Here is a 23,418-nt window from a genome sequence, read left to right as displayed (position 1 = left end):
TGCCTCTTCGACGAAAGAGAGCGAGATTTCAACAGCTTACGGAGTTTGAAAGGGGGAGAATCATCGGCCTTCGTGAAGCTGGATTGTCTTATCGTGCAGTAGCCGCTCGTGTGCAGCGTAACAGCAGCACAGTGATGTGTGTTTAGAAGCAGTGGACGGACGAGTTTCAGACAACTCGGAAATCTGGGAGTGGACCCCGAAATGTCACGTCAGCTCCCGATGATAGACACCTGGTCCGCATGACGCTGACAGACCGTATGGCTCCCTCTAGACAACTGACAGCACATTGGTCAATAGCTACAGGAGCTTCATTGTGTGCTTCATCAATTCGTAGACGTCAACTGCAGCGTGGACTGCGCGCAAGAACTCCTTTATTTTATATATCCTTTGTACTCCTTTATATCACTCTAACCCATAGCCGCCTGCGGCTACAATGGGCCAATCAGCATAGGGACTGGAGTGCTGATTGGCAGCGTGTCGTGTTTTCTGACGAATCTCGCTTAAATTTGTGGTACCATGATGGCCGCATTCGTGTCAGACGCTATGCCGGTGAACGCCACCTTCCGGAGTGCATTATCGAACGCCACAATGGACGAACACCCGGAGTTATGGTCTGGGGTGCCATAGCATATCATTTACGATCTGAATTGCTACGAATTGTGGGTAATCTGATCAACAACCGGTACATCTGTGAAGTCTTACAGCCCCAAGCTGTTCCCTTCCTTCAAGCCTTGCCAGGCGCAGTATTTCAACAATACAATGCCCACCCTCATATTGCTAGGACTGTTCAATCCTTCCTTGCATTGCAGGTACAGCTTCTTCCTTGGCCTGCGTATTCCCCACATATGTCACCGATTGAACATGTGTGTCATTTCGTTGGTCAGTTCCTCGTTCGTGATCCTCGTCCTGTTGCTTCTACAGACGAACTTAAGGTACGCATACAAACTATATGGAATGCTCTTCCTCAGACAGACATTCAAAATTTGCTTTACTCCATGCTACGTCGTGTAGCAGCGCTTATTGCGGTGCGTGGTGGCTACACAAAATACTGATTTCGATCTCCTGTTATTGTATGTTTGCTTTGAAAGTTTAAACATGTATTTGTAATACTACCACTCAACTGTGTAGTAAATTTCATTCAATTATGACGATTCCTTCATGGTGTTGCAATTTTCACAAATATGAGTATATATATATATATATATATATATATATATATATATATATATATATATATATATATATATATATATATATATATATATACAAGGCTTATTATAATCAGTCCATTTGCCTTTAGGGAGGGTAATACAGTTAGGATAATATGAACTTTAATCTCGGTAATACAGACATAAGTTTTTAGTAAGGGTCAAATATACATATAAGAAAACCTGAGTGAAATTATTCCATTCGTCATTACATTTTTTAACGTGTATTATATGTATTAAAATTCTATTTATAGCAATTATTTTTCTCAAGAAATCATAAACTTTAATATACTTTTAGATTGACTGATGAACTATATAACTGAAGGCTATGGTTAACGCAGGCCCAAACACTTGTATGAAATGTTTGAAGATTTAAATAAAGGAAATTATTTTTTAAAAAAAGTATTATTGTCTGTATATGTGTGAAATTATCTTTAGCTCAGGCTGAGTTATCTAGTCATATGAGGTAACTCTGTCCACTACACGTTTTCTATTGAAAACTGCTTCATAAGACAACGTGTGGGAAACGTTACCTTAACACAAGTTTAAATCAGAAAGAATGAAATTTAGTACGGATGGAATCTTCAAATTTTGTTCGAAATGAATTGCTGGGTGTAATTTTTTTGTAAGAAATATAAAATTTATTCCAATGAAGACAGGATTTAAAATAATTCTACCACTGTATGAAGCAAAATAAAGTGAATAAAGCGCCCTTTTTGTGCTTTATTCATATTTGTTTTATTCAATACAATACAAATACATTTCTTATAATTTTTATAAAATATATTTTTGCTAGGTACTCGTTAAATTGACAAATTATTGTTACAAACTGTTTAGTAGTTAACTGTAAGCGAAATAATTGAAAATATATAAGTTGCTACACAATGTGATTTACTCTGCTTGAAAAGAAATTCCTCTCATCCTTTCCTTGGAGATAGAGTTACGAAAATACTTTAAATGTTCAGAGAAGTAATGCATTCATCAAAAGTGTTCTAAATCTGAAGTTCTTAGATAAACGCCTCCTATAACTGAAAGCCTCCACATGGTTTTTTACAGGTAGTTCGATCAGACCATTGTAAACGATATCCACTTATCGAACGAGTGATTTAAAATAGAATATAGTTAAAATAAGAGAGTGGTAGCAAATATATGACCAAAAATTTATTTTATTTATGAATATTATTGGTTTGCCTTATTCACTTGTCAACCACTACAGATTCAATTCTCAAAAATATGAGATAAATTTCTCTCAATTACTTTTATAAAAGACGGCCCCACGTGCCCAGATAAATATTGATGATGACTTTTATGAAAGGTTTTGGGTTCATGCGCACAACTGTTTCTCTGTTTAAACAGCCTGCGTGGATTGCTTATAAAAGACCGTGTGGAGGCTTCTTGATGTAGGAGGTGATGCGTCAACCTAGGGTGGACTAAGGCTTTCCATCCCAGGCCACTCCTACTAGCAGCCAAATTCTTCCAATATTAACCCGTTTCGAACTGAATTTACATATTGAAATCATACAAAAAGTGGTTGTATGGAAAAAGTGGTAAAATATATTATCGAATTTAATTGTTTTTTGTTCACTGTTAGGGCATTCAAAAAGTTTTTGATAAATCAAAAAGTACTTGCTCCTTATAATTCTAGATCTAATCAGAAGTAGCTAAATCATCGTGGTATCTAAGAATCTTTTAATTCACCCAGATAAATGAAAATGCTGAAAAAAGTTTCCCATCTCAATGAATGTCTTTGAAAAAAGAAACTGTCCTAAATATATGACGCTGAGCGTTAACCAGTTAAGCGTTGAAGATATAACAGTCCTCCTCCACTGCGTCTGTCCACATAGTTTAGGTCTTCCTATTCTTTCATGTTAATTTTTATTTAGCTGGGGAAAAATTTTCTGACTATTAATGTGTTTTTTATGGATAACATGCCCATCCCAGTTGAAAAGATTTATTTTTTAGTAGCGAACCACATCTGGTTCTTTAAATAAGTGGAATAATTCGGTGTTTCTTCTTCCATGCTAGATACCAATTTCTTGAATTTCTCCGGAGATACTCATCACTATCTTACGTTCAAAGGTACCAAAAATCTTTTCCTCCTTTACAGCTATTATCCAGGTTTCTGAAGCGTGAGTCAGAACAGGAGACGGATAAGTGTCTTATACAACAAAACTTCGTCATTCTAAAGAGTAAGATCTGAATAGATATCCTAATCCATAGAAAGTCTTGTTAACTACAATTAAACGTGTCTTTATTTCAGATAAAATATCATTGTCTCAATTAAAAGTTGATTTCAGAATTCCTCAGTTAATCGAATTTATAAACTCCAGTCAAAAAATGAGGTGGGTTGTGACAATTTCTAATAGAAAACATATATTTAGTTTTATTCTGGTTATTAATAAGTTCAAATCGATAATAATAACTGGTTAATAAATAAGTAATCTGCCAACTGGGTGAATGAGAAGTCAGATATATGACAAATGTTTAAAATTTTGCCAGTCAATAACTCAAGTAATGTTACAAACTAGTCAAAGGGTTTTCGAGTTCGAGGTTTTTTCATCACGTTTTCGCCATTGAATGTTTTGTTCCGTTTCAATAGCTCTTCATAACCTGTTGGCGCGCATGCGCGTCAGCGCCCCAACCGGCAGAAGATTTTGTAACTTCCACAATGACAGTACGGCTCTCATGTAGCTCCGTCTAATTAAAAATAAAACTTTGAAATCGCATTAAGCGATAATTAAAATAAATAAAAATAAATCATCTCTTTTTTAAAAGAGTGGTCCGTCTTATAAATTTTTCTCTTCATCTGGCTCCGTCGAACTTCGGAGTTTGAATCAGAACAATGGCTAAGCCATCATAAATAGATCACGAACTTCATTTAAAGGTAAAATTACCCGCCTAGAAAACTTTTTACAAATTGGTGACCTGCGTGATATCACGGAGTTAAATGTGTAGAAGTCTTAAAAAATAGAAGTGAGTCATTGCGACAAGAATACTACAACTTGGACATCCAACCTGGTGATATTGAAGCCATCGATACTGATTTGAATCAGTGTGATGAACGGTTGGATAATTTAGAGGTAGGAATTTTGAAATTAATAAATTCAAATAAACTATTGAACTCTGATTCTAATAACAAGACGGAGAATAATCATAAACTAAATGATAACTTAGAAACTGTATTAAAAATTCCTCCAGTTAATCTTCCTATATTTACTGGAAAATATGAACATTTTTCTAGTTTTAAGAATAAATTTGATGATTTAATTTCTTCTAACTGTCAACTCAGTGAAACACAGAAGCTATATTATTTAAATTCTTGTCTTGCTAATGAAGTGAAAGAATTTGCTTCTACCTTTGATACATTTACTTCTTTATATGAAGCATTAATTTCAAGATATGACAATAAAAGATTAGTCGCAGATATACACATTCAATCTATTTTGAATTTTAAAAAAATAGAAAAAGAAAATGCTGAAGAAATTCGTGCCATGATTGATTGTTTAAATAAAAATTTAAGAGCTCTAAAGGTGTTAAAATATAATCAAGATCCTCTATTTGATATATTTTTACAAACTATAATGTTAAAAAATCTCGATAAAAAATCTCGTAAAAACTTTGAATTGTTACAAAAAACAAAAGAAATTCCCTCTTTCAATGAGTTCATAACCTTTTTAGAGCAACGGGAAGCTGAATCCGTAGATAGAAACTGTTCTTACGAAACAAAAATAAAAAAGCACCAAATGTTTCCCTCTAAACCTAAAACTCTTTTAGTGTCTGAAAACGATAACAAAAATAAAAATAAGAATTGCTTTCTTTGTAAACAATGTATGCACTCCATTTTTCGCTGCACATTATTTTTGAATCTTGACAATGATGAAAGAATAAAGATAATTCGTGCTAATAAATTGTGCGAAATATGTCTGAAAAAAAATCATACTAAAGCCCAATGTATTTCTCCATATCGGTGTCCTTGCTCTTTAAAACATTCTAAGCTAATTTGCACAAAATTAAATTTGAAAGAAACTGAATCAAATATTTCTTCGAATTCTATGAATATGAATCATTTGCGGTCTCAAAGTGAAGTTGATCACGTGCCACTTCCTTCTTCTTCTACTAGTAATCCATCAAATCCCAATTCTTCGGTTTTAAGTGTAGCCACTAATAAACAAAACAAAAAATACGTTTTGCTCTCAACTGCTGAAATATTTATTACATGTGCAGATGGTAGGAGAATAAAAATAAAAGCGATCCTTGACTCAGCTTCTAATATATGCGTTTTAAAGAAAAATATGAGCGATTTATTAGGAATTAAAAAAGAGAAAATAAAAACACCGATTTCAGGTTTAAACGGATAGATCCAAAACATTAATTGGAAATTAACTACATCAATTTCGAATGAAGATTTTAGTTTTAATGAATTAATTGAATTTTATGTGGTTGATAATATTACGGGGCTCATACCGCCCACTACTTTAGACATTTCGCAAATAGAGATTCCTCATTTTTTGAAATTAGCCGATGAGTCATTTTATGAAGCTACTAAAGTGCACGCGTTAATAAGTTCTGATATTTTTTTCAAGGTTTTGAAACAAAATACGTATAAAATAAATGATGATCTGTTTTTTAAAGAGTCGTCTTTGGGGTGGATAGCTTGCGGTAAACTTAAAGAAAGCGAAATTACTCAGGAAAGATATTGTTTTCTAACTAAAAATGATTCGCTACAAGATACACTAAAACTGTTTTTTGATTTGGAGGGGCTTGGGATTAAAGACGATCCAATTTTACAAGAGAATGATCAGGCCATGAAAATATTTAATGAAACTGTTGAATTCAAAGACGGTCGTTACATAGTACAACTTCCATTTACAAAAGACTATAATGAACTTGCTGATAATTATTCTTTAGCGAAACAACGTTTCCGAAGTTTATGGAAAAGATTTACGCATGACCCGGATCTCTATGATAGATACCGTGAAATTATACAGGATTATACAAGTCAAGGCATTATAGAAATAGTTAAACCTTATAGTATACAGGATGAATGTGAAAGACCTATATTTTATTTACCCCATATGGCCGTTAAAAAAGAAAGTTTAACAACATCGTTAAGAATTGTGTTTGACGCTGCGGCGCACGAGGTCAATGAACTCTCTCTCAATGACTGTTTGTGGCCAGGGCCCAATTTAAACCCGAATCTTCTGGATGTACTTATTGAATTTAGACTCAACCGAACAGCTTTCTGTTCTGATGTGAAGCAGGCTTTCCTTCAAATAGGTCTTGCTGAGGTACACAAAGACGCAGTAAGATTCTTTTGGAGCAATGATGAGCCAAGTGTTTCTAAAGATCCCAAAATAATTATCTTCCATTTTAATAGAGTGAATTTTGGAGTCAACTCAAGTCCATTTCTACTCGCTGCTACTATTAGGCACCATATCAAAAAATATGAAAATGATCTTCCTGTTATCGTTCAACTTCTAGATAGAAATCTTTATGTAGATGCTTTTATTTCCGGTAGCAATGAATTTTATGAAGCATTAGAAATATCTAAAGATGCAAATAAAGTAATAGAAGCTGCTGGAATGATTCTAAGGAAGTGGATAACTAATGATGCTGATTTGATGGAGCAGTGGAAGAATGAGGGACTAGATACTCATCTTGTAAACGCTAGTGTTAGTCTGGGTTCCAATCAGACTAAAGTGTTGGGACTTTTATGGAACACCAGTGAAGATTATTTTTCTGTAGATACCAGAAGTCTCCTAAAATTCGTCTCCTCAATCAAAAGTACAAAACGTTCGATACTCCAGGCTATAGGGAAGATATTTGACCCTTTAGGGTTAATTTCATGCTTCACCATACGAAAGAAATGTCTGATCCAAGAATTATGGAGTGAAAAAATTCCTTGGGATGAATCCTTGCCACCGAAAATAGAGAAAGAATGGATAAAATGGTGTGAAGAGATACCTTTTTTAGAAAATCTTAAGATACCTAGACTGGTTCTTAATTCTATATCCAAGGATGATATCGTCGAGATTCATAGATTTTGTGACGCCTGTAAGAACGCATACGGTGCTACAGTATATTAGAAAGTTTACACACCAAATGGACCGATCGTTAGACTTTTGACTGCTAAAAGCCGAGTGGCTCCCTTGAATAGTGTGACTCTGCCTAGACTGGAATTGCTGGGAGCTCTAGTTGCATCTCGCTTGATATCCAAAGTGAAAAAGATTGTGAATCTGAAAAGGTCTTCAATTGCGTATCATTGGACTGACTCTAAAATTGCACTCTACTAGATAAGGGGAAAGACAATTCATTGGAAACAATTCGTTGCTAATCTAGTTAAAGAAATAGCCACTTCGACAGATCCAAACTCCTGGCACCATTGTGCAGGTACAGATAATCCTGCAGATATTCTCTCTCGTGGAATTAGTGCTGAATGTTTGGTTGATAGTTCCAGGTGGTGGACAGGTGCTGAATTTCTGATGGAATCTGATTTTCAAGAAACTTTGGAACAATCATTTCCTGATATAGAATCCCTTGCAGAAGGCGAAAAAGAAACAATTCTCCGAGAAGCAAAAAGTGTTTCCTCAACCGAGAGTACGGAAGAGACTGTTTTGATAACTGATGATTCACAGACCCTGATTGATAAACTTTTAGAACTCTCAAATAATTATGATAAAATTAATCATATTTTGTGTTATATTTGCAGATTTCTTCATAATTGTAAACATAAGGATAAGAAAATGGGACCCTTGACAGTTGACGAGGTAAAGTATTCTGAAAGTATCCTGATTAAGCATTCTCAGAAGACACTGGTAAATAAGAACAATTTTTCTCGCAACATTTCTAGCTTAAATCCCTTTGTAGATGGGGACGGTTTAATACGAGTAGGTGGAAGGCTCGATAATGCTTCAGTACCCTTTGATCAAAAGCATCAGACAATCTTACCGAAAAAGTCCAAATTAAGTAAAATTTACTTCGATTGTTTACACAGGAAATTACTTCATATTGGCCCTCAAGGTTTGTTAAGTGCAGTTAGGTTAAAATTTTGGCCTTTAGGAGGCCGTAATCTTGCACGTCAAACTGTACATCAATGTGTAACATGTTTCAAATCTAAGCCCTTCCTTTCCACTCAAATTATCGGTAATTTACCAAGTGAAAGAGTCAACATGTCACCCCCATTTTCCGTCACAGGTATTGACCTGTGCGGCCCTTTTGCTGTTAAATATAAACATCAACGTAAGGGTACTCTCAACAAACTATATATTTGTATTTTCATTTGTTTTTCCACAAAAGCCATCCATCTTGAACAGCTGACTGATTTGACTTCCGATTCGATGATTGCCACCCTGAAACGATTTATGAGTAGACGCGGAAAATGTTCCAAAATCTATACCGATAATGCCACTAATTTTGTTGGGGCTAATTCTCAATTAAAAAAGTTTTATGGATTAATTAATTTTCCAGTTCAGATTTTGGCTAATTATTTTACCTCTGAAATCATAGAATGGAATTTTATTTCACCAAAATCACCACATTTTGGTGGTCTTTGGGAGGCGGGTGTAAAATCAGTAAAACATCATCTTAAAAGAGCAGTTGGAAAATTTCATTTCACTTACGAAGAGATGGAAACAATAGTTATTCAAATCGAAGGAATTCTGAATAGTCGCCCCCTTTGCCCCTTAAGCGGTGATAATGACAGTTTTGATGTTTTAACACCAGGTCATTTCCTAATAGGGAGGCCTATAACATCAATTGTCGAACCAAATTTAACTTATCTCAATGATAATCGTCTAAGTCGGTGGCAGAAAACTGCAAAAGTTGTGCAACTTATATGGGGAAAATGGAAGTCGGATTACTTAAATACATTACAAGCTAGATCAAAATGGATGGTAACAAAAAATGATTTAAAGATAGGACAGATGGTACTTGTAAAAGAAGATTTCTTGCCTTTAAATACCTGGATTTTAGGCCGAATAATTTATGTTTATCATGGTTCGGATAATAAAGTGCGTGTAGTAAAAATTCGCACAAAATCTGGGGTATTTAAAAGAGCTGTTTCTAAAATAGCTGTCTTGCCTATCGATACATAAAATAAAAATAAAATACTGTATTTTTCATAATGTTATATATTCTGTTTTACATTTTATAATGTTTATGTTTTATATTGCTAAGTATGTAATATTTGTGTTTATTTTTTAAATTTTATATGTTAAGTTCTTGCATGAACATTGCAAGGCCGGGCGGGATGTTGGCGCGCATGCGCGTCAGCGCCCCAACCGGCAGAAGATTTTGTAACCTCCACAATGACAGACGGCTCTCATGTAGCTCCGTCTAATTAAAAATAAAACTTTGAAATCACATTAAGCGATAATTAAAATAAATAAAAATAAATCATCTCCTTTTTAAATGAGTGGTCCGTCTTATAAATTTTTCTCCTCATAACCTGTTATAAGTCATAAAAATTTCTTTTATTCTCCATACATCTACTAGATCATCACCTCCTACATCAGAAAGCTTCCACAACGTTTTTGAAAGTAGTCTGCGCAGACTATCTGTTACTTATTATACCATATATACATTATTTGTAATTATGCCAGTTGTGCTGATAAACCCAAATTCTACTTTAACACGTTCACGCTGGGGTGACCTACCGATGGGTCACGCTAGATTGTCTCATCGGGCGGCGCACCGGAGTAAAAACTGGTAACAAATAAAATTCATTTTTTTGTTTTTTTTCCGGGAATAATACAAATCCATAACTACCAATTGTTTTTAACGGATGCAATTTTTATATTGAATTGCTTCTTCGCTGTGGTAAATTTCCTTACAGTGAATTGTCATTGTTGAGAATATTGAAATAGTTATTCTACCAGTATTTTCTCTTTTCCGTCCCGCTTTCAGGTGCAACACCCGGCGTGAACGTGTTATAGGAACTCGTACTCATATGTGGTAGTTTTCTTAGCATCAGCCCTCAAAGGGCGCTAACTAATTCATCTGAGTGGGAATATACGATAAATCGCCGAAGCGTAATTAAATGTATTTTAAAAGAACTCATACGTGTTGGTTATTTTAGCATCAGCCCCGCTAGGGGCTCCAACTAATTCTTTAAAAGAAAATAAGAGAAATTTATTCTATATATTTAAGAATTGAATTTGTAGTGGTTGACAAGTAAATAATACAAACCAATTATATTCATAAATTAAACAAATTTTTGGACATATATTTGCTACCACTTCTTTATTTAAGCTAGATTTTTAATTAAATGACTTTTTCGTATACTGATTTACATTTATAGTGGTCTAATCAGACTACTTCAGATTAGAAAGCGTGTGGAGACTTTTAGTTATAAGAGGCGTTGACTAGAAACAGTATGACATACTAATCATTTTGATAATCGGTGACACTTATTGTGACACACTTGAGGTGGACAAAGTAATCCCACACCATTACGTCTATAGTCAAAGATACACAAAATAAACCCTCAGAGGTATGAAAAGTAACCCCACGCAAGTATATCATCTTATTAACACAGCCAGGGCTGAAGTAAAATGTTTTGGTCCCGTTAAAATTCATTCTTTTGCCATTTCTCTTTCGCATATGGAAATTTAAAATAAAAGGTTTCCTAACATGCTAAACATTCAAATATAATTTTAATGATTCTTATTTCGATTTTATTAATTTTTAGCTGACCTCTTTTCAAATATTTTTTTAAGTGGGAATGATTTGAAAACAGTTACCAGACAGAACAGCAAGAATTGATTGATTTATTTGCAAAATTTTAAAATTCTAATTCATTAAAATTACATAAATAATGCAAATTTATTTTTGGACTTCATATGTTTGAGAAGGAGGTTGTCCCTGACCCCCATTCACAATTACTCGATTGATAGAATGCAAAAGATGGTGCTTAATTTTATTCTTTCCACCCATAACACTTTGTCTTGATTTTCTGCGACTAGAAATAAGGAATAATTAATATAATAAATTTTTAAAAAAATCTACATATTTAGGAGCATTGAAACATAAGCACTGTAATAAAAAGTAAGAAATCGAATGAAATCCCCACATCAAAATAAACAAGTCGAATTAGTAACGGTATTAAATCGGGAAGAGACCGGAATGGTAACGGGACCAAAATATCGGGAACCGACCAGGGTTGCCAACTATTACGAAAAATATTTTATAAGGTAGGAGCAGCTCTGTCCTCACTATGATATGCTTACGTATGTAGGTTATGTAGGTTATTTGAAATGTATATGTACGCGAAAGTTGGATTTCGTTAGAAACGAGGTAAAAGGGTTAATTTTTTTCCCATTTATGCTTCTGATGTATTACTGTTAGAATTATAGTTATTATTAACCATTGGAAAAATGGGTATTGGTTTTGGTTTTATGGCGTGCGCACCTTATTTGGGCGTCATCATACTTTTCAAATGTGTTCAAAAGTAATAGAAAACAGCGCGCATGCGTCGTCATTGCATGCGTTGCTATGGCGACAGCTGCTGTTTGAGAATTATTTTTTTAAAAATTATAATAGTATTCTTTAGCCAGCATTGGTTCGAAAATGAACGTATCATAAGTTTTATTTCTTTTTATTCACACCAACAGGCATTTTTTATGTATTTACATAATAATAATTTAAAGTATTTGTATATTTTTTCATTATTAACTTATAATTACAGTCTTGATGTTGATTTTAATATAAATATGAATACTGACGAAAGAAAAGTATCTTGTGACGTCTTGAAACACGAAGGTAGGATTTGAAAACCAATATGTTAAGTTCCTGATGAAAATCTAAAGACTGATACTGAATTTCAGCAAGTTTATAAAAAGATGGAGCTGCTCATTGCTAATGACTCGCTTAAATTAAAAACAGATCTGTATTAAATTTTTTAACCGTTACTTCATTTATTATCATTATTAGTTCATTTTTTTGTTGTTGTACCTGTTGAAAATGGCGAGTGACGGTAAATTTGTAATTATTTAAATTGTTTGTTTTTTTTAATAATCAAATAGCAAAGTTAATACCAGCAATAATCACCAACTTGCCGAGATTTCAAAAAGTCGCCAAGAGGTGGACTATTCTAGGATTTTACCCCATCAGTCTCTTAAACATCCAAGTAACGAGAAGACATAATATATTGCATATCCAATTTTCTTTCACTAACAAATGAACAATAAAACCGCATTATAATGATATAAGATGGTTTCATTTTAATATACATAGTTTCCTTCGAATGTAACTCAGTCCAGAAGCGTTTGCCGGTGTATATATATATATATATATATATATATATATATATATATATATATATATATATATATATATATATATATATATATATATATATATATATATATATATATATATATATATATATATATATATATGGGGACGGCATGAGTGGTCGTCTTAGAATAAATAGGCGCTGTTTTTAAAACAAAAAATATATCTTGAAAATTAAATTTACATAAACACGGACGATTAACAATCACATGAATAACAAAAAATAATGAATGAGTAAGAGTTCGTCTTTAAAAGTTTTGTATAATCATAACTCCTCTTTGGAGTCCATATACGTCACGTCTTTTTCGGTTCGTTGTCTACCGCGCTCTCTCGTCTCAGGGAAATTCCCATTGCTTCCTAGTCATGGGCACAGAGATCAGCTTGCGGCTTACATAGACTTGCGGGATTTCTAGCCTAAGGCGACTTCTGACTGACGGATCTGAGAACTGAGATCAGGTTACAGCTTTGTGTACAGGAACTGGCACCACATATATATATATATATATATATATATATATATATATATATATATATATATATATAAAGGAAAAATGAGATTATTTACATATTTATATAGTCACGTACATAGCAAGGTAGGTGTTGTTTAGTGGTAATCGGTTTTGGTAATAAAAGGCCTGTAAAAAGCATTGCTGTCATTTGTTTTAAGTTAACAGCTCTGCTTATGCGTTGAATACTTACAGTGAGTGTTCGTATCCTGTAATTGCAGAGTTGCGAATTATCTCCGCATCGTGGGAATAATTTTTATAATGGTAGAAAATTATATGCTTACTCTTGTGTTAGGAAATTTAACTTAAACGTATAACGCTCACCAGATCATTTAAATAGGTGGTACAAATATATATATATATATATAGGTGGCAAGGCACAGTTACAAAAGTAGCGTTATAAATTTAGACAAGAGCTAAACTGTTAAAATTTAGGTGTATTGTGATAGTATCATCACAGTTACTTTTACTTATTGAATTATTATTACATCAGAACGACTTTGTATTTTAATTTAACGACACTGTATGTTTTCACCTTTGTTAATGATAACATTCTTTACTGTATATGTTTTAAATGTTTACATGCAATGGTGTGAGAAAATATTGAATCACATTTATTAACTTAAGAATAAAACTATATTTCTACCCTTTTAAATAAAATAAAAAGCTACTTTCACTTAATAAATTATTACTACATTACAACTATTTTCTCTTCCATGACCTTGCAAGTTGGCAGCAATGTTAATGATAACAAAGTCTTTACTGTATACGTTTTAAATATTTGCATATAATGGTGTGAAAAATTACATTGGATAAAATTTATTAAATTATGAATGAAACTATTTTGCTACTCTTTTAAATATAAAAAGCGACTTTTACTTAATAAATTATTACAACAAAACTACAACTTAGTATTTTCCTTCTAGTACCTCTGCAAGCTTTCAGCTTTGCTTATCATAACAGTCTTTACTGAGTGCGTATTAAATATATGCATATAATGGTGTGAAAAAAATATTAAATAACATTTATTAAATTAATAATGAAACTTTTACACTGCACTATTAAAGATAAAAATAAATCCTCCCGGAAAATCTAAAGCTTTGTCAGCTAAGTATATATTACAGCTGGTAGTTCAAATACATGTATTTTACTACGCACCTTCGGAGGTTATCTCTCGCCTAACGAATTCCGAGAATCACGATTTTCAAATTTTACGTAACTTGTTCATACAAATCACACAATCTAAGAGAATCATTGATACATTTTGTAATCACGCTTAATCTTCTTATTGAGACTATCGAATATTGAAAAAATACTGATGAAAAGATATCCAATGTTTTTGTCTCAAGATTTGCGACTTACAGTTTTAACACTCTAAGTGCAAATCACGCATTGAATGATAAGGAATTTGAAAACTTTTCCTTGTTAAAAAGAAGTTGTCTTCCTGGTTTTCTAAAAGAATACACTCAAGCCTGACAATGAACAACCGTTTGATTCTGATCTTTATTTGTTGTTACTTTTTAAGTAAGTCTGTATATTTGTGTCTCTATTTTTTTGTTTAAATAGAGTATAACGTTCGTTATTTTTATAAAATTCTTTCAAATAAGTTAGAAATCATCAGTGATGTTATGTTATTTTTAAAATATGTGAAAAACTGAATTGCCGTGGTAAAATTTAAAGCAACCATTTCGTTTTTCGCTCCTTCCTATTTAAGGAATGGATTGATATTTGAAAAAAACTGTATTAACATCAAGTGTCACTCACTACAAGTTAAAAAAACGTATTTGAACTTAAGTGGAAGAATAAAAAGTATTTTATTAGTGATTGGAAATTTGAACAAGATGTAGGGAGAGTGAGAACTAATAGTAGGAATTGAAAAAATTGAAAGTATTTTATTAATGATTGGAAATTTGAACAAGATGTAGGGAGAGTGAGAACTAATAGTAGGAATTGAAAAAATTGAAAGTATTTTATTAATGATTGGAAATTTGAATAAGATATAGGGAGAGTGTGAACTAATAGTAGGAATTGAAAAAAAAATATTACTTAATTTTTTTAGATCAAAACTTTCCTACATCCTCAGGAAAATCTTTTCAACGTTTGACTATTTTAACAGTATTTTGAACTATAGTTTCAGCCAGAAAAATTGCTGCAAACTTAACATATTAATTTGTGCTTTCAAGTCAAAACTTCCCTACATTCTCAGAAACATCTGTTCAATGGTTAACCATTATAACTGTACTTTAAACTATAATTTCGGCCAGAAAATTTGCTGCAAACTTAACATATTAATTTGTCCTTTAAAATTCAATCTTTACATTCTCAGAAAAATTGATCCCGATTTAACAATTATAACCAAGGACAGGTCACGTAGATTTGCGATTTTCTATTATCATATCCTAGGAAGGGCAACATAGATTTACATTTTTCATCTAAAACTTCCTAGAACGGACAACAGAGATTTAAATTTTTCGAATATTTCTTCCTAGGAATATATTTTAATATTACTTCCAAGGACTGACATTTTTCGATTGTAACTAAAAGCGGATCACAATGGTTTAAGTTCTTTATTGTTTTAGTGACATTCTATCATCAAAAATTTGTAAAAGGAAAAAAAATCAAGAAGATGAATCTAAACATTTTACCAAGAATCCAAATTAAATATTTTAAGGTTGTAGCAAGTTTAAACGATATTATAGTTATATAGGATCCAAAATGTTTAAAAGTGTACCAAATTTCTGTTTATTATTTGTTATTTTAATGATGTTAAACAAAGAGAGTTAAGAGCAAGAAATTATTTCTCTTTACAGAGTTAAAAAACATTTTTCGTAACTCTAACATTCAACTATTTTTTATTACGTTTAACATTTGATTATTTTTCATAATGCTAAGATTTAAAATTTTAGTGTTGTTTCGCAATGATGTTTCATAATAAGGATTTATTTCCGTTTCATACAGTTAAATTTTATGTTTCATAATGCTAACGTTTATTTATTTTTTATTACATTAATATTTAATTATTTTTCATATTGCTGAAATTGAATTGTTTTGCCTAAGGCTAAGATTTAATATGTTAGTGTTATTTTACAATGAACAAGAATTTATTTTTCTTTCACACAGTTTGTAATATTTTTTATATAGTAAACATTTAATTATTTTTTATTATACAACCATTTAATTATTTTTTTCCAAATATTAACACTCAATTATTTTTCTTAATGCTAAGATTTAATCTTACAATGTTATTTTAACAATGATATCTCAGAGTAAGAATTTATTTTTATTTTACACAGTTTAAAATATTTTTTTACAATACAAACATTTAATTATATTTTTGTTATGCTAACATTTGACTTTTTTTCCAAATATTAGCACTCAATTATTGTTTTCATTGTTAGGATTTTATATTTTAATGTTGTTTTACAATGATATTTTAAAACAACGCGTGACTAAAACTGTAAATAAGAGATGACAAATAAAAAACAATGGAGATTAAATTTCGCAAAATTTTCTTACATATTTATTTCAGTTTGCTATGCAAAGATTATTTTCGGCTGAAATATGACTAATTTTCAATGTAAGTCATGATGGTAATATGATTGAATGATTAAATAAATTAAATAGATAAAAATAAATTTTGTATCTTCACTTCTTGCAGTTTTAGTCGCCCGTGGCACCTCTGTAACAAGAATTTATTTTCCTTTCATGCAATTCAAAATATTTGTTTTCATAATGCTATAAATTAAAAAATAAAAATTAGGGAATATAATAAAGGAATAAAAATAAGGGAATATGAAAATAAGGGGAATAAAAAAATAAGGGCTTTCATAATGTAATTACACTCTGTTATAAATTAAGAAAAAACGATTATCCCTTTGCATATGAGTGCACGCCAAATGGATGCCAAACTCCCAGCGCGAACATATATCAATATTTTCAGCTCTTGAAACGACGTTGCTCAGCCTCCTTATTCTTGCTTTCTTATCAATAAAAATAACAATTATTAACGATAGTACTCGATTAACAATTAATAAGAATTAATAAAATGATATCCCAAAATCTTACCAAATATACATCATTCTGTTCGCATTTAAAGAAACTGATGAAAGAATATCAAATAATGCTTATAGAAGGATGGAACAATGGATGTTCATCTTATTTATCCAAATATATAGGGAAGTCTAGGATTCCAGTAATGCTACGAAACTCTTACCTTTTTTAAAAAAAATAATTCTATAATATATAGGTAGAAGATTGCAAGAATTAAATTTCTGTCTGACTTGTGTAACTTTTAAAAGCTTTTATATTATTTTGAAAGCATATTTGCATAATTTAATAACAAAATAAAACGAAACTATATGTAATCACGAATACCTTACCTTGTATACCTTACAATTCAAAATTTTTTAGACTATTATCTTGTAAAATATTAAAAAATAATAAATATTTACAAGATTTTTTTTACGTGGAATTATCTTCGAATAAATGAATTTTATCATTGTGTGCAAATTTTTTTCAGTTCACTTTAAAATTTCTCGAGATGTGACAAAATACGCAAAAAGTAAAATTAAATTAATCAAATTTTTGGACGAAACTATGGGGATTATATTCCCCAGATTGCGGCTACCTTCTATACATAAGAAGTCAGAAATCCGAATGTCTAAAATTTGCTCTCTATGTACCCCAAAGGTTTTTCAAAAAGTTCAAGAAAAGAGAAAAAGAGATTACAAAATACATCAGTAAAATGCAAAACCCATAAAATAATTGCGAAAGGAAAACAAATTTCTAGATACCTACTTAACCCTTTCAGGACGGGCGAGTCATGAATTTATTCCTAAGGAATCAGTACCAGGATGGTAAAAAATAAAAAGCGGTAGCTTAAGTTTGGGCATAGCTAATTTGACGGATTTTTTCTTCTCTTTAAATCTAACACATCCAAACCATTTGTGTTAAAAGTGTAACTATACAATTTTTAATTCGAAATAAGTAGTGGTGAATTAAATAAATCAAACAATTATAACACCGCCCACAAATAAATTGCTAAAGAATTAATTTGATTACCAGTTTTATCTTTTTACCCTGGTTGATACGGTTTTACGCTGCACGTATTTGCGACAGTCGGAGAGAAAGGGCTAACCCTTTGGGGACGGGTGATTCAGAAGTGCATTCGTACAAAATCAGAATCAGGATGCAATTAAATAAAAAACGGTAACTTAAATGTAGTCGTTTCTAATTTGAAGGACTTACTTTGCTTTTACTTTAATTATTGTTAGTTTAATCATATATCTAATCAATGTTAATTCAAAATATAGCTAAATAGTTTTATTTTGAACAAAGAAATGGTGAATAAAATAAATCAAACAAGTATAACTCCGCCCACAAATAAACTGCTAAAGAATTAATTTGATTACCAGTTTTATCTTTTTACCCTGGTTGATACGGATTTATGCTGACACGTATTTGTGACAGTCGGCTCGAAAGGGTTCAAAATATTCTTTTATAAAAACTAATGCACACAACATTCTGAAAATCCTTAACCAAACTGAAATTCACAAAAAAAACTAGCCCTTTAATTTAATGCGCAAAAGGAAGAAAAAAAGTAAAACTAGAAAGTTGTTGCCATCTGTTTGTAGAAAAGCCTTATTAAAAGAAAATAAAACCTAATAATTTTTAATAATTTCCTTAATTTTACCTGCAATATTGTAAAAATCAAAAAGAAAACCATTACTGTCTAGATTATTTTTAAAAAAAATTATTAGTAGCCTCTTGAAAGTATTCAACATTATTTCAAATTTTGTTAATTCTAGACAATTGAGAAAAAACTAAATTTTTGAATATATTACTACACAAATTCGTATCAAAATTACAGAAAAAATAACCCTAAAATTAAAAGCCTTTCTTTTATCATAATTCATGAATTTTATCATAATTTTCTCAGTTTATTGATATAGATTATGGTCATGTTATTACCTGGAATTTAAATATTGTTCGAGATCAAGATTTGATTAAAATCTTGAGTAGAGGATCTAAATTTAAAAAAAGGTTAAAAATGAAAAATGATGATTTTATTTTATTGGTTGAAAGAGACCTTAATTGTATTTTTTTAAAATGGAAAACAGGGATTCTGGAAAGTTTAAAAAATAAATTCAACAAATCTAAATTTTGTTTTTATCCTAGTGCTATCGCTACTGATTATGATATGTTTGAGAAAATTTAAAAAAAAACTTACAAATAAGTTAATTATTACTGTTGATGATAAAGCTTATCACAACTTTTGCATTATGAGTTAATATTTTCTTTAAAAATTGATTATTAAGTAATATATTACTAATAATACTTATATTAAGTTAAAATATGAGAAAAAAGTTTTTGACAAAAGGTATTATTACTTCTAGTAAAAAATTAAAATTTAAATTATATAGATCCTTACCTTACCGTGAACCTATCCTTATTTATTTCCTATTGTTAAATTTTTTTCAAAAAAATCCAGTTAATTTCAGGTTTACAGCTTGTGTTACTAATAGTTATAATTCTAACGTTAGTAAAAAATTCTTTAATATTCTTAAAATTATTTTGATTAAAGTTAAAAGTGAGAAAAATATTGTTATTATTAAATAATATTGATGTTTTGAACTTAATTGAAAAAAATGTGATTTTAATCTTAATTCATTCGACTTTGAAAATCTTTAGACCAGTATAACTCATGCTAAAATACTTGATATTTGCAGTTGCATTAATGATAAATATTTAAATAATGAAAATATTAATAAAAATTATTGGATTGATGTTTGTAAATTTAATTGTTTTGAAAAATTTCTTTTTAATGGCATTGATTTTTATAAACAAAAGATAGGAATACCACTAGGTAATTCTTTTTCTGGAACTTTTGCTGATTTTTGTATACATTATTTTTAGAGCAAAGTATCTTGAGTTTAATGATTTTAAAGCTTTTAGATATATTGATGATTTAATTTCATTTAATTGTGCAAATTATGATTTAATTTTTAAAATTAATCCAGAAGATTTTGTTTTGAAGAGGACTAATGATAATTGCTTAAATGTTGAATATTTTGATTTTAAAATTAATATTGCTAATGATCAAATTAAAATTGGAGTTTAAGATAAAAGGGAGGCTTTTAATTTTAGGGTTATTTTCTTTTGTATTTGTGATACGAATTTGTGTAGTAATATATTCAAAAATTTAGTTTTTTCTCAACTCTGTAGAATTAATAAAATTTGCAATAATGTCGAATACTTTCTAGAGACTACTAGTAATTTTTAAAATTATCTAGAGAGTAATGGTTTTCCTTTTAATTTTTACAATATTGAAGGAAAAATTAAAGAAAGGCTTAAAATTATTAGTTATTACTTTCTTTTAATAGGGCTAGATCGAGACTTAACTGAGTTGCCCTAGTTAAGATTTTCTTCTAACAGATGACAACTTTTTTGTCTGTTTTTTTTTAAATTCTTTTTGCGCATAAAATGGGGGCATAGTTTGTTTGTGAATTTCAGTTTGGTTAAGGATTTTCAGAAAGTTACGTGCTTGGGCTTAACATAAGTATATTTTAAGTAGGTTCTTTGAATATTGTTTTCCTTTTGTATTTTGCTTTTGTAATCTCTTTTTCACTATTCCTGGACTCTTTACAAAACCTTTCGGTACAGAGAGAACAAATTCCAACATTTGCCGTACTTTCTCGATAGAAAAGGTTTTGTGTTCTTATATCTTCCGGGGATAGTCAACGTCTCCTATAACTGAAAGCCGCCACACGGTTTTTATGAGTAGTCCGATCAGACCATCATGAAGGTTATCCACTTTCCGAAAGAGTAATTTAATACCAAATCAAGTTAAAATAAGAAAGTGGTAGCAAATATATGACTAAATATTTGTTTTGTTTATGAATATTATTGGTTTGCTTTATTCACTTGTCAACCACTACAGATTCAATTCTCAAATATATTTGATAAATTTCTCTCAATTACTTTTATAAAAGGTTTTGGGTTCATGCGCACAACTGGTTCGCTTTTTAAATAGTCTGCGCGGACTACTTTTAACTGTGAGGAGGCTTTTTGATGTAGGAGGTGATGGGCTAGTTCCCTAACGACGTCAGTTTGGTTGTTATTATTATATTTTTCAATGTTTTCTTCCTTAAAATCTTCCATTGGCTTCAAATTTCTTATGGAATTTCTACTTCATCGTGCAACTTTTCTTTGTAATTGTAGCCTTTAACTGGTTTATACGTAATTTTGGATTTCTCCTTTTATTATTGATAAAGAAACATACCGTTTAGGTAACCATAATTCGGTTAAATTTGAAGTAAACCATAATTCGGTTCAAATATAATTACAGGTTTTAAAAATGTTTAAAAAAAAAACTGTTTAAAAAAGATCTAACTCTCGGAACTCTTTATCAGAACTCAAGATTTCCACGAAACACTATTATGGAACTGCTGATCTATAGTCTTCATGTATCAGTAAAAATATTGAGCTGCGCCTTAATAATATTATATGTCAAATTTTATTTCAGTTGGCGCCGTCTTGTGCGGTAAGTACTATATTAAATTCTCTTAAATATTTAAATAATGAAATCTAAAGAGATAATTATAAACTGTGCATTGATGCATTGACTCGAAATGCATACCAGCTACTTTTACTCATTTGGCGAACAATTTTATTTTTATATTTAAAGTGGTAGTAAAATGTATGCTTTCTATATATTCCTAGCATTTATAAACTTCATTTATAATGATTTTAACCACCACTATTTTTTTTAAAAAATAAGCATATAAATTAATATGCGATGCTCTTACTGTGTTTCTTCCAATTGCATTCCAATTACCAGAAAGTGCCACCTTAAAGACCACTAACGGCCCCAGGCGCCCAGATATATTCGATAATGATGATGTTACTGTTTTCCGTTTAAGCTTGCTCAAAATGCTACATATGCTTCTGACTAAAATTGAAATTCAATTTCCAGTTTACTAATACGGGGAGAAATCATCCTTGAAGGGATTAAAAGTTGGCAGGTATGCATACCTGCCAACGTTTACATATTTGGAGTAAAATTTTATTTCTATATTTAGAGTGTGAATGTATGCTTTCTATATATTCATTGCATTTATAAACTTAATTATAATCAATTAGAATTCCATTTTACTACCACTGGGGAAAATTATCCTCGAAAGTATTAAAAGTTGGCAGGTATGGAAAGGTAAATATATATATCATTTTGTTAATATATTACAGTATGTAATAATTCTAAAGTGTGGTTGCTAATTATAAGAAATAAAAAATTTTAATTTAAGAGTGGTGACTGACAAAGGCGACTCTGAGACGACATTGGAGTGCAAAGTGTTAAAATGAAGCAACAGAAACATTAGATTTCGCTGTTAGATAATTTGGAAATATTGAGAGAATGAACTAAAATTGTTAAAATACACCTTATTTACTTAGTTGTGCAAGAACATTTTAAAAATTTAAGAACCATACGAATCTTGAATTTTCAAATTTCTACTCAATTTCAAATCTAGGAAAAGAATTCTGATTCTAATATTTATCTCTGTGTAAAGAATTCAGTTTTATTTGCTTCATTACAATATTTTTCTTTGTTTTAAAAGCTGATGATGACAATTCACAGAAGGGTAAGTATGTTTATTTTATTTTTGAAAGTAATGTGATGATTTATGTTTATAAAAATCAAGGTACAGTGAAACCTCGCGGGAGCGACCACTTCGTTCCACAGTAAAATGGCCGTTGATAGAGGTTGGTGGTTCTTAGAAATTACCTCCATTGACTTCAATATTTTTATCGAAGGCACGTGATTTTTCGCAAACGATTTTAATTTCAATCAGTATCATTTTCTTTGGGCGAAAATACCACTTTTGTTGGCGTCATGAAAAGACGGTTCCATGAATAAAATTTAAAATCCATAAAAATTATCCCAACAGATATAATTATGCACAAAAACAAATTTACCAATTATAAATGATAAGGCTATTTTAAATAAATAAGCAATTATGTATTTTTGTTTATGCTTTTAATTTTATATCATAAAAGTTAGTTAGCTTTGAAAGATGAGAAGATGGTTTTTTTTATTTGAGATGTTTGTTTCTCTAAAATAACTTTTATTTTCTAATTTTACTCTCAACTCTAAAAGTAAATCATAAATCGCCTTTAGTGCACTTTGAATGCAACATGAGGTAGCATCATCAAAAAGAGCTCTCTAAATATGAGCCTCACAAAATATTTTGAATTCATTTTAATCTACTTACTTGCTTTGATATTTTTCCGTTATGCTGATGCATCACCTCCTACATCAAAAAGCCTCCACACAGTCTTTTATAAGTTGTCCGCGCAGACTATTTAAAAAGTGAACCAGTTGTGCGCATGAACCCAAAGCCTTTTATAATAGAATT

General features: G+C 30.8%; 1 protein-coding gene and 1 long non-coding RNA gene across 2 annotated transcripts; both read left to right on the top strand.

The window, feature by feature from the left end:
- The first annotated feature begins 5,266 nt into the window (after window positions 1–5,266).
- LOC107441743 (uncharacterized) lies at window positions 5,267–9,301 on the top strand. The gene is made up of 3 exons (XM_087162662.1): window positions 5,267–5,435; window positions 5,841–7,285; window positions 7,502–9,301. The coding sequence occupies exons 1-3, from the start codon at window positions 5,267–5,269 to the stop codon at window positions 9,299–9,301; spliced, it is 3,414 nt and encodes a 1,137-aa protein (XP_087018788.1).
- A 4,767-nt stretch (window positions 9,302–14,068) lies between these two features.
- On the top strand, window positions 14,069–22,685 carry LOC139426614 (uncharacterized). The gene is made up of 3 exons (XR_011637835.2): window positions 14,069–14,530; window positions 21,531–21,548; window positions 22,621–22,685. It is a non-coding gene; the product is annotated as an uncharacterized LOC139426614 (long non-coding RNA).
- The last annotated feature ends 733 nt before the right edge of the window (window positions 22,686–23,418 follow it).

This window comes from Parasteatoda tepidariorum, chromosome 5, assembly GCF_982258835.1.
Source record: "Parasteatoda tepidariorum strain Cologne lab strain chromosome 5, Ptep-v5.0, whole genome shotgun sequence".
Lineage (NCBI taxonomy): Eukaryota > Metazoa > Arthropoda > Arachnida > Araneae > Theridiidae > Parasteatoda > Parasteatoda tepidariorum.
The sequence above is the reverse complement of the archived record's forward strand: the minus strand, read 5'-3'. Positions and strand labels throughout refer to the sequence as shown.

Excerpts from the sequence above, each read along its gene's own strand:
- LOC107441743 (XM_087162662.1), top strand. The coding sequence starts at position 5,267 with ATGAATCATTTGCGGTCTCAAAGTGAAGTTGATCACGTGCCACTTCCT. Across the intron at positions 5,436-5,840 it reads ATTTATTACATGTGCAGATG|AGTCGTCTTTGGGGTGGATA; the intron begins GTAGGAGAATAA and ends TGTTTTTTAAAG. Across the intron at positions 7,286-7,501 it reads AGAACGCATACGGTGCTACA|ATAAGGGGAAAGACAATTCA; the intron begins GTATATTAGAAA and ends GCACTCTACTAG.